General features: G+C 45.3%; 1 protein-coding gene across 16 annotated transcripts in view; it reads left to right on the top strand.

Moving 5' to 3' along the window:
* TIAM1 (TIAM Rac1 associated GEF 1) overlaps positions 1-14,994 on the top strand; it is a 449,049-nt gene that overhangs the window by 368,303 nt on the left and 65,752 nt on the right. For all 16 annotated transcript variants that reach the window (XM_035283120.3, XM_035283112.3, XM_035283121.3 and 13 more), the window contains 2 exons: positions 6,892-6,978; positions 14,191-14,415. In XM_035283120.3, coding sequence (XP_035139011.3) covers positions 6,892-6,978; positions 14,191-14,415 — 312 coding nt within the window. The remainder of the gene's footprint in view (positions 1-6,891; positions 6,979-14,190; positions 14,416-14,994) is intronic.

The following is a 14,994-nucleotide window of genomic DNA, read 5'->3' as shown; positions in this document are numbered from 1 at the left end:
ACCTGGGACAGTGCTTGTCAGTGAGCAGAGGGGATAGAGGAGTTGGGAAAGCAGGTATTGTCCCTCTCCCAATTTATTGGCCAAAGCAAGTCATACCACCATACCTACGTACAAGGGAGCACAGACGTGTGATTCTCCTGTTTGCTAGAAGGAGAACAGAGTTCCTGGTGGAAAGACATAAAGACTCCTGCATACCCTCACTTAAGATTTCTGTCTGAATCAGGCCGGGTGGCAGTAGCTCATGCCTGTAATCCCAGCACTTTGTAGAGGCCGAGGCGGGCAGATCACAAGGTCAAGAGATCAAGACCATCCTGGCTAATATGGTGAAACCTTGTCTGTACTAAAAATATAAAAAATTAGCTGAGTATGGTGGCGTGCACCTATAGTCCTAGCTAGTTGGGATGCTGAGGCAGGAGAATTGCTTGAACCCGGGAGTCAGAGGTTGCAGTGAGCCAAGATCACACTACTGCACTCCAGCCTGGCAACAGAGTGAGACTCCCTATCAAAAAAAAAAAAATTTCTTTCTGAATCAAGTTATTAAGCTTTCTTTTTTGAGACCCAGTCTGGCTCTGTTGCCCAGGCTGGAGTGCAATGGTGTGATCTCAGCTCACTGCAGCCTCCACCTCCCAGGGTGATTCTCCTGCCTCTGCCTCCCGAGTAGCTGGGATTATAGGCATGCACTACCATGCCTGGCTAATTTTTGTACTTTCATTAGAGACAGGGTTTCACTGTGTTGGCCAAGGTGGTCTTGAACTCCTGAACCTGAAGTCATTCACCCACCTCAGCCTCCCAAAGTGCTGGGATTACAAGCATGAGCCACTGCACCCAGCCCAAGTAATGAAGTTTTTAGCATATGAAAATCTTTAAACTCTTTTCTGAGCTGTGGGATATTATATTCCTTCTGCACCTTCCCCCGTAGGCCACCAATCTTCATCTCAGAATACTCAACCAAGGATTTGGGCCTAATGAAGATAACCCAATTTTGAACACTGGCCACTCGCAGCATAACTTCATGCTGTTTATCTCTTGACCTTAAAACTAAAGACATCATAAAGCCAGGAGAACGTTTCTGGTGACAAGGAATAAGTGTTTATGAGCAGCTTGTGCAGCAAAAGGCCAACCTCAGTACTTAGAGCTGTAATTGGAGCCTGGATCCTCCAAAATTAGATGCTCCATAATGATTATTCTTTTTCTCTTCAGTCTACTTAATTTTTGTTGAGTAAGGATAAACTAGCAAAGACCAAGTTCAGAAGGCTGAATTTCAAAGCTCTTGGACTCTTTTTTTTGGAACGGAATCTCACTCTATCGCCCAGGCTGGAGTGCAGTGGCATGATCTCCGCTCACTGCAACCACCACCTCCCAGGTCCTGGTTCAAGCGATTCTCCTGCCTCACCCTCCTGAGTGGCTGAGATTACAGGCATGTGCACCATGCCCAGCTAATTTTTTTATTTTTAATAGAGACAGGGTTTCACCATGTTGGCCAGGCTGGTCTTGAACTCCTGACCTCATGTTCTGCCTGCCTTGACCTCCCAAAGTGCTGGGATTACAGATGTGAGCAACCACACCCAGCCTTGGACTCTAATTCTAAGATTGAGTGATTCAGGGACTCAGAAATAGGAACTAGGCATAAAATTGTTATTGTTTGTATACTTTTTAATACTTTTTATTAAAGTCACTGAATTACTCATAGAACCCATTTACCTTTCCCCCCTAAGGAGGGTATGACAGGGCAGGAGGCATCAGTCTTGAGAGTATTACAAACAGTGCTTCTCAACTCATCTGATGTAAAGAAGCAGGTGTTTTAATTTTCACTTTTTTTTTTTTTTTTGAGATGGAGTTTTGCTCTATTGCCCAGGCTGGAGTGCAGTGGTGCGATCTCGGCCCACTGCAACCTTCGCCTCCCAGGTTCAAGTGATTCTCCTGCCTCAGCCTCCTGAGTAGCTGGGACTACAGGCACACACCACCATTTCTGGCTAATTATTATATTTTTAGTATATTTTATATTTATAGATTGTGTTCACCATTTGGCCAGGCTAGTCTCGAACTCCTGACCTTGTGATCCACCTTATTCAGCCTCCCAAAGTGCTGTGATTACAGGCGTGAACTACTGCGCCTGGCCAATTTCCACTTTTTGTGACCATCACTACTTTTGTGAAATACAAAATCCCATGCATGGAGGTTGTGGCAATGTCAGGGCTCCAAGAGATTCTCAATGCTTAGTCACGATTTCTGTTCTTACATTACTGCCGTTAGCAAACAGTTGGCACCTGTTCCTCGTCCTCACTTGGAAAGCCCTGCCACACACAGCTAATATGCTCAGGCAAATCATTTCTTCTCAGTGCTCAGGTTGGTTTTGGTGTACGACGTTCCAACAGCATATTGATTGAAGAGGTGAAAGATTCCCCCAATCCTCAGAGACCTGATTGCCTCTGGATTAAAAGTGCCCACAGACTTGAAATTCAGCCCATGTCTAAGATTAACACCTAGCTAAGTGGCTTCTGTCTAGATACTGAGTTCGGTACAAGTAAAAGCTCCTGGCACGAACACAGAAACATTTGAGGGAGGAAAACGTCATTTAATAAACCAACTGACAGAACACATTTAAAGAGGAAACATTTCCTTAATTTGTCTCTCTTGCCCCTCTCTCCACCTGAGCCCTCTGCTCACTTCCAGACCTTACTGTTGAAATTAGTTCACATATGTAGTTATGTGATACTTAGACTGAGCATGAGGCCCTAGGCTGCCATTTAAGCAACTTAGCGTTCCTTTTCTCTGGGTAAATCTAGAACTATTATATTTTTTAGTCATGTGCCCTCCTCATGTTATAGGTGCCTGTGCGTGTTATCTGAATTTTCATTGTATCCTGGTCTCGAGTTTTGAGTAATTCTCTGTTGTTTATCATGTTATGGTTTTTCCAGTCTGAGGAATCTTTGGGTTGTTCATCTCATGAGTTTGTTCTTCTTAATTTTTTTTTTTTGAGACAGGGTCTTCCCTGTCACCCAGACTGGAATGCAGTGGTACGATCATGACTCGCCGTACCCCATCCTCCTAGGCTCAAGAGATCCTTCTCACCTCAGCCTCCCAAGTAGCTGGGACTACAAGGCGTGTGCCACCACGCCCAGCTAATTAAAAAAAAAATTTGTCGAGACAAGGTCACACTATGTTGCCAGGGCTGGTCTCGAACTCCTGGACTCATGCATTCCTCCTGCTTCTGCCTCCCAGGAGTGCTGGGCTTATAGACATGAGCCACCAAGCCCGGCCTTGGTTTCATCACTTAGTTTTAATCACTTCCTTCTTTCTTCTGATGATTATTCCAGTTGCAACTCACCATGCCTTCCTGTCTTTGAAACTAACAGCCTTCCAGCTGGTCGATACATCCATTTATATTGAGTAATCTGCCCCCTGCCCCCTGTGGATGGTCATTTTGGATGATACTAGAGTTGTCTGCTGAGATTTAGAGTATGGCTGTACTATTGAAAAGACATAGACCTGACTTTGCCGATTAACTGTTAAAATCATTATGTTCTTCATTCAGCTCCACATGATCCAGCTGTAGTATATTTCATAATTTTCTTTATATTTGTTAATATAGGAGATGATTATAGTGTCTTCCCCCCAACTGTGCAAAGTATTGGCATCTTTAAGTGGCAGCCGCTCACATGTTTGTTCCAAGGCAGGGTGTGGGGGGAGCTGTCTTCCTGGAACGCTGAAAAGGTCTCCTGTTTGACCCCTAAACCGGTGTCCAGTGTGAGTTCCAGTACAGAGCTAAAGTGCTGTTCAGATTTGTAAATTTTCAGCTTTCATTTGGGTGGTTTTCATGCCCATCAGCCTTTCTTCCATCCTCTTTCCTATCACAGAGATTTCCCCACTAATTAGAAATGTATGATCTGTTTCTCAGACCCATTCTTTTTACCCAGTTGTCTGATACAAATCACATAATCAATTGCTATCCTCAGACTGGAAGTCTCCTCCATTTTCACTCCTATTTTTAACCTTTTGATTATTAAAAAAAAAAAAAAAAGACCAAGAAAAAAGGGAATGTCCAGGTGTGGTGGTTCACACCTGTAATCCCAGCATTTGGGAAGCCGAGGCAGGCGGATCACTTGAAGTTAGGAGTTCGAGACAAGTCTGGTCAGCATGGCGAAACCGCATCTCTACCAAAAATAGACAAATCAGCTGCGTGTAGTGTGGTGTGGTGTGTGTCTGTAATCCTAGCTTCTAGGGAGGCTGAGGCAGGAGAATTGCTTCAATCTGGGAGACAGAGGTTGTAGTAAGCCAAGGTTGCACCACTGCACTCCAGCCTAGACAGCAGAATGAGACTCCATCACAAAAAAAAAAAGAAGGAATGGAGCAAATGAATACCCGGGATGTTTTTCAACTTGACTTCAGGTGACTTGTAGCAGGTTCTCACTGTGTTGGCTCTCCTGGCATCTTCCAGTCAAACAAGGGTATTTCTTGGTACTCCACAGGAGTGCTAATTTTTTTTCTTTGAGACAAAGTCTTGCTCTGTCACCCAGGCTAGAGGGCAATGGTGTGATCTCAGCTCACTGCAACCTCCACATCCCGGGTGCAAGCGATTCTCTTGCCTCAGCCTCCCGAGTAGCTGGGATTACAGGCGCCTGCTACTGTGCCTGGCTAATTTTTGTGTTTTTAGTAGAGATGGGGCCAGGCTGGCCTCAAACTTCTGACCTTGTGATCCACCTGCCTTGGCCTCCCAAAGTGCTGGGATTATAGGTGTGAGGCACTGCACCTGGCCCAGGGGTACTAATTTTTTAATAGAAAAGAAATTGGGGCCAGGTGCAGTAGTGTTCACCTATAATCCCAACACTGCGAGAGAGGCTAAGGTAGGAAGACTGCCTGAGGCCAGGAGTTTAAGAGCAGCTTGGGCAGCATAGTAAGATCCCATCTCTACAAAAGAAATTAAAAATTAGCCAAGTGTGATAGCTCACATGTAGTCCCAGCGCTTCTGGCAGCTGAGGCAGGGAATTTTCTGCACCCAGGAGTTTGAAGCTACAGTGAGCTAAGATCACATCAGTGCACGCCAGCCTGGGGGATAGAGCAAGACCACGCCTCTTTTTAAAAAAAGGAAAAAAAAATTGCTCTCAGAATGTTATAGAATGATGGCATTTCAGAAAGGAAATTCCAGTATTTAGATGACTCCTATTCATTTTTTCCTATGACATAGCCCTTGATTCTATCTATCTAAACAAATTTTTATTTAAAAATTTCTTCTAAAATACAGGTAAATACACTTGTGTTAAGGCTAATGTAAGTTAAATGGTTCTTGTGTAAAAATATTTAGATTTTAGTAAGGCTTCTTGACACTTAATCTGAAAGTTAGAAGTTGCTGAAAGAAGAGAATTTAAAATAAGAGAATGAAACGAAGGTTTTGGAAAGTCCTCGGGTGGCCCTTTGCTGTTCCCTGAGGGTGTTACGGTACTTAAGCGGGTGATGGCAGTTAGCTGTTTAGCCTACGTGAGGTTATTTCCTGGTCCAGTCAACTACACGAAAAACCACGTCTTCCTCATGGCATGCCCTAGAAAGGCTCAATGACTCCCTGGAACCAAATCTTGTCATTCTGTTTCCCTATTTGCCTGTTGGTTTCTTTCTTTTTTTCATTCCCTGCTTTCCCCTCAGCATTAAGTCAGGTGTTTATATTATGGGATGATTTTTCTCCCAGAGCTGAAATTATTGCAGATAGACACAATGACATGTGTTCTCATTGCCCTTTTTAGAAGTATCTGCAAAGGTATTTGTTTCCTTCAGCAAAGTAGGTATTCATAGAGGACATTCAAGTAACTGATTAGGAAAGCATTTTACATGAGGCGATCTGGAAACACGAGTGAGCAGGGCTTATATCCATAGAGTTGTAAGTACCCAGGTTCCTCAAGCCACATAGAATATCTGGACCTCAGACAGGTGCGGTGTCTCAAGCCTGTAATCCAGCACTGTGGGAGGCCTAGACTGGTGGATCGCCTGAGGTCAGTAGTTCGAGACCAGCCTGGTCAACATGGCAAAACCTCATCTTTACTAAAAATACAAAAATTAGCTCGGTGTGGTGGCAGGCACCTGTAATCCCAGCGACTCGGGAGGCTGAGACAGAAGAATCGCTTGAACCCAGGAGGCGGAGGTTGCAGTGAGCCAAGATCCCACCATTGCATTCCAGCCTGGGTGATGAAAGCGAGACTTCCTCTCAAAAAAATAAAAAAATAAATAAATAATACCTGGACCTCACTCTGCTTTTCTCTCTGAAGAATGTAGCATAGCCCAAGGTTAATTAGCAAATGGGCTTTGAGCTCTGGCAGCCCAGAAGAATAGAAGATAATCTTATGATCAGATGCTGGTACAGGGTGAAATCAGGTACAGTTTCTGTAATGTGTAAGTCACATTACAGATTTGTATTGTGAGTTGCATCTTGCTCCTGTTTGCAGAATCGTGTTTAATTAAAGCAGCGTCCTTGTCATACATTTGGATGAACACACACCCTCCAACGGTACAGCGGCAACATATTCTAGGATGTAGATTTGGTGTAAAATGTCTGGGGACTCTGAGGGAAGCTAATCTTTCTGTTTTGTGCTTTGGAGGAGTGTAAGGAAAAGAAACAATGATGGCGCTTACCAGGAAGCAAGGTCAAACAAAAGAATTCGCTTTCCTTTGAATTGATTGGTAGGTAATATGAAGCTAGACGTACCTAGTAATCTTTATTTTTACAAGTAGTGACTTCCAGAATGATCTAAAAATACACTTTTCTGCTTTGTCAAACAAGAAAAAAACAATCACTCCAAACTGTAGTCACAAACACGAAACATACCTTGTTCCAGCAGGCGCTTCCTGTTGTTTGCTAAACAGTCAGAAGGTGCAAGCCCTGCCATTCTGTCTTTTGTTCCGCAGGGTTTTCACTTTCTTCTGTGGAAGAAGACGGTATTCGAAGGCTGTACGTGAATAGTGTGAAGGAGACCGGTTTAGCTTCCAAGAAAGGTAAGTCAATAAAGGGCTGGTCCGTCCATCTTAAATGCCCTTTGAGACTTCTCCAGCTTTTGAAGGAGAAACATATGCCCAAAGGATTCATTTATGAAAAGTATTTGAACATTTTCTCATTGAAAACCCTTCCAGGGAATGTAGGTTTTATTCCGTTAACTTAAGTATACAAGAAAGGTCATTTTTTTTTGAGAAAGGTCATATTCTTGAACTTTTTCTTTTTTTAATTTTTAGAGATAATATCTTGCTCTGTCACCCAGGCTGGAGTCCAGTGGCACAATCATAGGTCACTGCAGCCTTGAAATCCTGGGCTCAAGCCATCCTCTCCCCTCATCCTCCCAAGTCCCTAGAGGAGTACAGGTGCATGCCACCACACCTGACTCCATTCATTCATTCATTCATTCATTCATCCATCAGAGCCAGAGGTCTTGCTGTATTGCCCAGGCTGTTCTTGAACTCCTGGCCTCCAGCGATCCTCCCGTCTCAGCCTCCCAAGTCATACATTTTTGGATTTTAAATCTGATTGAGCCCATTTCCATGGGGCTTGTGGGAAATCCCATTCTAATCATGTGGTCACCCTTCTCCACCTTTTAGGATGGTGTGGGGTATCTTGGAGGGGGGTTCTTCCTGGAGCAGGACCTGGAGATCAACACATCCAGGTCCACACTAGTCAAAGCTGACACTGGCCATTGCCTGAAGGCTTAGAGCTCTTTCAAATCAGATGTTCTGTTGCTTCCGTTCATGGAAGAATATGCAGAAGTTGAGAACCTAGGGATTTGAGATCCAGCCTCCCTCCCCTTCCTTAGAGAGCGCTTCCCTGCTACACCCTGCCTGTTTCATTTCATCTCTGAAAGGGCCCATAATGCATTTGGGCTACCTGGGGAGCCCCAACTTTCCATCCTTTTTCTACTCACGGTCAGTCTTTGCAACCTAGATGATTTACTCACAGTGTTAATTTCCTAGGGCTCCTGTAATAAATTGCTACACACTGGGTGGCTTAAAATAACAGAAATGTATCCTCTCACAGTTTAGGGGGCCAGAAGTCTGAAATTAAGGTATTGGCAAGACTAATTCCTCTGGAGCCTCTGAGGGAAGAATGGCTTCATGCCTCCTTCAGGTTTCTGGGGGCTGCCAGAAGTGCTTGGCATTCTGTGGCTTATGTCTGTGTCACTCCAATCTCTGCCCTAAGTCACATGGCTTCTGTCCTGTGTGTCACTCTGTGTCATTAACATGGCCTTCTTATAAGAACACCAGTCATTGGATTTAGGACCTACTCTAAATCATCATGAGTTCATTGTAACTTCATTACATGTGTAATATTATATAATTATAATGATGATATTATTATAATTTCATCTGCAATATACATCTATCCCTATTTCCAAAGAAGGTTGCATTCTGACATTCTGGGTGGACATGAATTTGCGGGGGGACACACTCTTCAACCCTGTACTCCCTGTAAATAAATAGGATGGGTAGGTAGGGCTGGAAATCCACCTTTGTTTTTTCCTTCTTGCTGTGGGATTTGTAATTTCATCCAAGCGGTGGCAAAATAATACGTGTTGAACGTCAGAGATCAACACATCCATGTCAACAGTGCTTAGATGCACTCACCTTGCATCTGTTGTGTTAACTGCTGCTGAGTAGAGCAGAAAAGGGAAATTGAGTGCTGATCTTTGCCACTGCCTTTTCTGTCCTGGTTCAGCTGAGTTCTGGGTAGTTCATGGCTTGTAAGCTACATGTGCCGGTTATACTGACCTGTCCTTTAAACACTGGAGAAGCACAGCTGCAGACTTGGCTATGCACAGAAGGGCAAAGGCGTGATGAGTGGGAAGTAAAGTCAGAATAATTTGTCCGCTGCTGATTGTCACGGAGGAGCACTTTCCTTCTTTTTCTTTCCATACTTTCTAGGCCATAGGCAGCCTGGGGCCAAAGTGTGACACAGTCACTGAGCTGCAGCTCAGCTAAGAGCAGAGATGACAGACTTTCTTCCCCTTCAAGCCCAAAGACTGATTTTTATCTCTTTCAGCACAATGAGTGAGCCGGTTTGTGTGGCACGGGGGTGGGGAATCAACCCTGGTTTCAGTCACATCCTGTTTTAGTTCTTTGAATCTGAGAACCCTGGTGTTAGAAACGGTCGTCTGCACCAACCACCTTGCTCTGTTCTCAGCAGATGCAAGAGTGATGTCCATTTTGTCCTCCTGATCCACAAACACGATCCCAGTACCCAGCGTGTCTAGAAAGATATTGGGGGTATTCTGTGTTAAATTTAGCCGTGAATTGGCTGGGCATGATGGCTCATGCCTGTAATCCCAGCACTTTGGGAGGCCAAGGCAGGTGGATTACCTGAGGGCAAGAGTGCAGGACCAGCCTGGCCAATATGGTGAAACCCCATCTCTACTAAAAATACAGAAATTTGCTGGGCATGGTGGTGCACGCCCGTAATCCTAGCTACATGGGAGGCTGAGGCAGGAGAATCGTTCAATCCCAGGAGGTGGAGGTTGCAGTGAGCCGAGATCGTGCCATGCACTCCAGCCTGGGCGATAGAGTGAGACTGTTTCAAAAACAAACAAACAAACAAACAAACAAAAAAAAAATTTAGCCATGAATTGGAGATCCCCTCCACCTGTGATTGAGAGAGTGCTGTGGATCCTACCGCCTCTTTGTGGATTCTATCTGATTATAAAATAGCCTCCTCCTTTCGCTTCCGTCGATGGTTCTAGGTTTTGCCTGAGTCTTCCTTCTAGCCAGCCTTTGCTATCCAAATCTTACAACTGCTGAGTCTTTTTCTTTTCCAGCTACCATTTCCAAATCCTTCAGCCATTTATTACAGTCGAGCACACTCCAGGTGTTGCCTTTCAGACACAAGGTGCCATTGTGCCTGTTAAGATGCCCAGCATGGCGTACAGCCAGGAAGAGTGGAGTGGAACACGGCCTGATTGAATCTGAATATCCTGCTTGCGTAAAATCAGCCCACATTTGCCTTTTTGTTCATTGATTTCTGTTAGCCTCACTGGGCTTCGGCTTGAGCAGGGTGACAGCGGAGCCCAGTTCCTGCTCCCACCCTCTCCCCTCCACACTTACACTGCTCTGGCTGGACCTCACATTGGCTGTACTTATAGAATTGACTTTTTGGACATTCTCTGTTTGATGTGGACATGTTTGTTATGGCTCACCTTTCTACTTGTGGAGTCACCTGAGAGTTATTTGCTGTCATTTAAGTTTTTTCTTGATTGTCACCCAGGACAGAGGCCAGTAGAGAAAGCCACGTGTCATATTACTCTGGATTAGCTTGGATACTTCACAACTTTCCCGTGGTCCATTGGGGTTGTTTCTGAGGCTATGATTTTCTGTTAGAAAGAAAACTGTTCCTCTTTCTTCTACCAAACATTAATAATGAGAGCCAATGTCCATTGAATATTTTTTTTTTTTTGAGGTGGGGTTTTGCTCTTGTTGCCCAAACTGGAGTGCAATGACGTGATCTGGGCTTATCACAACCTCCACCTCTCGGGTTCAAGCGATTCTCCTGCCTCAGCCTCCTGAGTAGCTGGGATTACAGGCATGTGCCACCATGCCCAGCTAATTTTTGTATTTTTAGTAGAGACGGGGTTTCCCCATGTTGGTCAGGCTGGTCTCAAACTCCCAGCCTCAGGTGATCCGCCCGCCTTGACCTCCCAAAGTGCTGGGATTACAGGCGTGACCCACCACACCCAGCCATTGAATATTTTCAATGTGTCCAGTGCTGTGCTAAGCGTTTAACATGGATTGTTTTATTTAATCTCACTTAACCCATTTATCCTTCTTACATATATGGAAACTGAGGCTAAGAGGGATTCAGTAACATGTCCACAGTCACAGACCTGAGACATGGGGCAGCCGTGACGGAAAGACCCTGACAAGGCTCTTCATTTCTCACAGCTGTTGGATGGCCTTATTAATACTGAGAGTACTCATTCAGGAAGACCCCTGCAGTACTTCACCGAGGCTACCATAACAAAGCAGTGCAATCGGGGTGGCTTCAAGTAAGATAAATATATTTTTCTTTCTTGAGACAGAGTCTCATTCTGTCACCCAGGCTGGAGTACAGTGGTACCATCTCAGCTCACTGCAACCTCTGCCTCTCAGGTTCAAGTGATTCTCCTGCCTCAGCCTCCCGAGTAGCTGGGATTACAGTGCACGCTACCATGCCCAGCTGATTTTTTCTGTGTTTTTAGTAGAGATGGGGTTTTACCATGTTGGCCAGGCTGGTCTTGAACTCCTGACCTCAAGTGATCTGCCCACCTCAGCCTCCCAAAATACTGGGGTTACAGGCGTAAGCCACTGAGCCCGGCAAGAAAAATATATTTTCTCACAGTCTGGAGAAGCTAGAAGTATGAAATCAAGCTGTACACAAGTTATGCTCCCTTTGAAGGCTCTGGGAGCGAGTCCTTTCTTGCTCTTTTGTTTCTGGTGGCTCCGGATGTGGCTGGAGCTTGTGGCTGTGTCACTCCAGCCTCTGCCTCTACCTTTCCATGGCCTCCTTCTCTCTTTGTCTCTCTCCTGTGAACCTCTTACCAGGACATTATCAGTGGTCTTAGGATCCATCTGATAATCCATCATGATATTATCTCAAGGATTTTAACTTCCTTAGAGTAGCAAAGATCTTTTTTCCAAATAAGCCTCCATTCCCGGGTTCTGGAATATAGATGTGTCTTTTAGGGGGGGTGCCACTTAACCTAGTACACACTCCTACTCTGCCAGTCATATAAACCTGTAACTTCTTTAAAAAAAGAAACAAACAAACCTCAGGCTGGGCGTGGTGGCTCACGCCTGTAATCCCAGCACTTTGGGAGGCCAGCGTGGGCAGATCACAAGGTCAGGAGTTCGAGACCAGCCTGGGCAACACGGTGAAACCACGTCTCTATTAAAATACAAAAAATTAGCTGGGCGTGGTGGTGGACACCTGTATTTTTAGCTGCTTGGGAGGCCGAGGCTGGAGAATCGCTTGAACCCAAAAGGCGGAGGTTGCAGTGAGCCGAGATTCTGCCACTGTACTCCAGCCTGCGCGATAGAGTGAGACTCTGCCCCCAAAATAAAGAAAGAAAGAAAAAAAAACCCGCTTGTCAAATGTAGTAGAAATTTTGTGTTTTCAATTCAAATACTTTGATGCCAAAATCTTTTCTCTGAAAATGAAATGGTTTGCTTCTCAGGATTTGGCCTCTGATATGAAGGAAACCATTCTTCCTTCCCTTCATTTCCCCTCCCACTATAATGTTTCTCAGAGTATCTTAGGATAGAAAATTGATTTCAAAGGCTGGACACAGTAGCTCACGCCTATAATCCCAGCGCTTTGGGAGGCCGAGGCAGGCAGATCACCTGAGGTCAGGAGTTTGAGATCAACCTGACCAATATGATGAAACCCCCGTCTCTACTAAAAATACAGAAAATATTAGCTGGGCATGGTGACATGTGCCTGTAATCCCAGCTACTCAGGAGGCTGAGGCAGGAGAATTGCTTGAACCTAGGAGGCAGAGGTTGCAGTGAGCCAGGATCACACCATTGCACTCCAACCTGGGCAACAAGAACAAAACTTTTGTTTGTCAAAAAACAAACAAACAAAATTAGCCAAGCATGGTGGCACACGCCTGTAGTCCCAGTTACTTGTTGATACCGAGAGTACTGTCACTCAGGAAGACCCCTGGAGTAGTTCACCAAGGCTGCCCTAACAAAGCAGTGCCATCGGGGTGGCTTCAAATAAGAGAACTGTCTTTTCTATTTTATATCTTTTCTTTTTTTTTGAGACAGAGACTGAGGCACTAGAATGGCTTGAACCCAGGAGACAGAGGTTACAGTGAGCCAAGATCATGCCACTGCACTCCAGCCTGGGCAACAGAGTGAGACTCCATCTCAGAAAAAATAAAGAAATAAAAATAAAAATAATTTCAGATCCCCTGAGGTCAGGAGTTTGAGACCAGCCTGGCCAACATGGTGAAACCCCAACCCTACTAAAAATACAAAATATAGCTGGGCATGGTGGTATGCACCTGTAATCCCAGCTACTCGGGAGGTTGAGGCAGGAGAATCATTAGAACATGGGAGGCAGAGGTTGCAGTGAGCCAAGACTGCACCACTGCCCTTCAGCCTGGGCAGCAGAATGAGACTCCATTCCTCCCAAAAACAAAAGAAAATTGATTTCAAGTATTTTAGAAACCTGAATAAGGATGTCCAGGGCATGTGACTCTGAAGCTGGGAATGGGAACTTCTCCATAGGATCATTTTCTGCAGAATCTGGGTGGGATGCCTGAAGGCCTGGGAGGCTTCTCTTTCCTGCAACTTATCTTTTGTCTTTGCCCGCCCTTCACTCACTTTCTTTTTGAAGCTGGTTTTTCCATATCGGTATATAAAATGAGAAATTGGGCTCCTTTTCTTTCCCTTGCCGAAAGGATTATTTTATTTTCTTTCATATTCTTCCCAACCTCTCCCTTTCTCAAGCTGCTAGAATGTTCTTCCAGTGCCGGTTCGAACTGCACCATGGTGTCTCAGCTTCCTGTTCTTCTAGGTTGGGCTTGCTCATGGCCGTTCCCTTGGGTCCCAGACTTTGGCAGATCTTTTGGGGATCTACCAAAAGAGAGTCACCCCAAGGTCTTGATGTAGTTTGAAAACAAAACCAAAAAGGGCAAAAATGATTTCATTGGGTTTTTGAAACTCATCTCGAACTGGGTTTCGAATGAGACATCCTTCCTTCTGTCATCAGAGTCAGAGTGAACGCCGTGCATTTTGGTTCCCTGGGAATGATCAATAGATATTAGCTGACTGTGGCTTAAGTGTGCACTGAGGCACGAACATGTATAAAAAAACACAGTGATGGCGGTAATCAGAGAGCACTTCCATTCTCCCCGCCCCGCCCCAAAAGTGTAGGAAGATAGCCAGAGTTAATTAGCATTTGTGAGCAATTGGCAGATGCTTGGAACCAAGGAGATTAACAAAGGGGTTAGCTTGTTTGCTTGATGTATCAAGGACTGGCAAGGCATGTTGTAACCTGCAAAGCTAGAACCTTCAGAACCCGAGGCCCATGTCCTCTCCTGAGAATCACTTCTGAGCACCGCAGTCTGTCTGCAGCAGTACCTGGGGCTGTGAGACCCACAGCAGGTGTGCCCTTTATAGCAGAGCTCCGAAGCTATTGTGTTCTGATGATGTGTGTGAAATTAAAAATTTTCCATCTTGCGTTGGCAGGCTTGAAAGCAGGAGATGAGATTCTTGAGATCAATAATCGTGCTGCTGGCGCCCTGAACTCGTCTATGCTCAAAGATTTCCTCTCACAGCCCTCGCTGGGCCTCCTGGTGAGGACCTACCCCGAGCTGGAGGAAGGAGTGGAGCTGCTGGAAAGCCCACCCCACCGAGTGGACGGCCCTGTGGACCTCGGCGAGAACCCCCTCGCCTTTCTCACCAGCAACCCAGGTATGACTGGGCAGGGGGCTGGGGGCAAGTCTGAGCTCTGTTCTGCTGCAACCCACGGAGTTTCTCACGCGGCTTGTATATTTCAGTGAGTTTCTTTGTCTGACGGGTGGTATAAAATGTGTGTGCAAGATGGGCTGATGACTGGCCCTGCACTTCCTGTTGAAATTTCAAAGGCACAGGGAGCTTTATTTTCTCATAGAACTGTTTTGGTACAAATCCACCTGTCATCATGGACAGCTTTATAATGCTTCAACTGTTTGTCATTTTGGAGAAAGGTGAATGTTTAGAAGCGCTTGGTTGTGGATAGAGATATGGAGGCACAGAAGTGTTAGGAATTGGGCCAGGCATGGTGGCTGACACCTGTAATCCCAGCACTTTGGGAGGCTGAGACAGGAGGATAACTTGAGGCCAGGAGTTTGAGACCAGCCTGGGCAACATAGTGAAACTCTGTCTCTACCAAAAAAAAAAAAAATTAGCTGGGCATAGTGGTGGGCACCTGTAGTTCCAGCTACTCCAGAGGCTGAGGCAGGAGGATTGCTTGAGCATGGGAGTTTGAGACTGCAGTAAGCTGTGATCACA

Source organism: Callithrix jacchus, chromosome 21 (genome assembly GCF_049354715.1).
Source record: "Callithrix jacchus isolate 240 chromosome 21, calJac240_pri, whole genome shotgun sequence".
Classification (NCBI taxonomy): Eukaryota; Metazoa; Chordata; class Mammalia; order Primates; family Cebidae; genus Callithrix; species Callithrix jacchus.
This window is presented reverse-complemented; position numbering and strand designations above follow the sequence as displayed.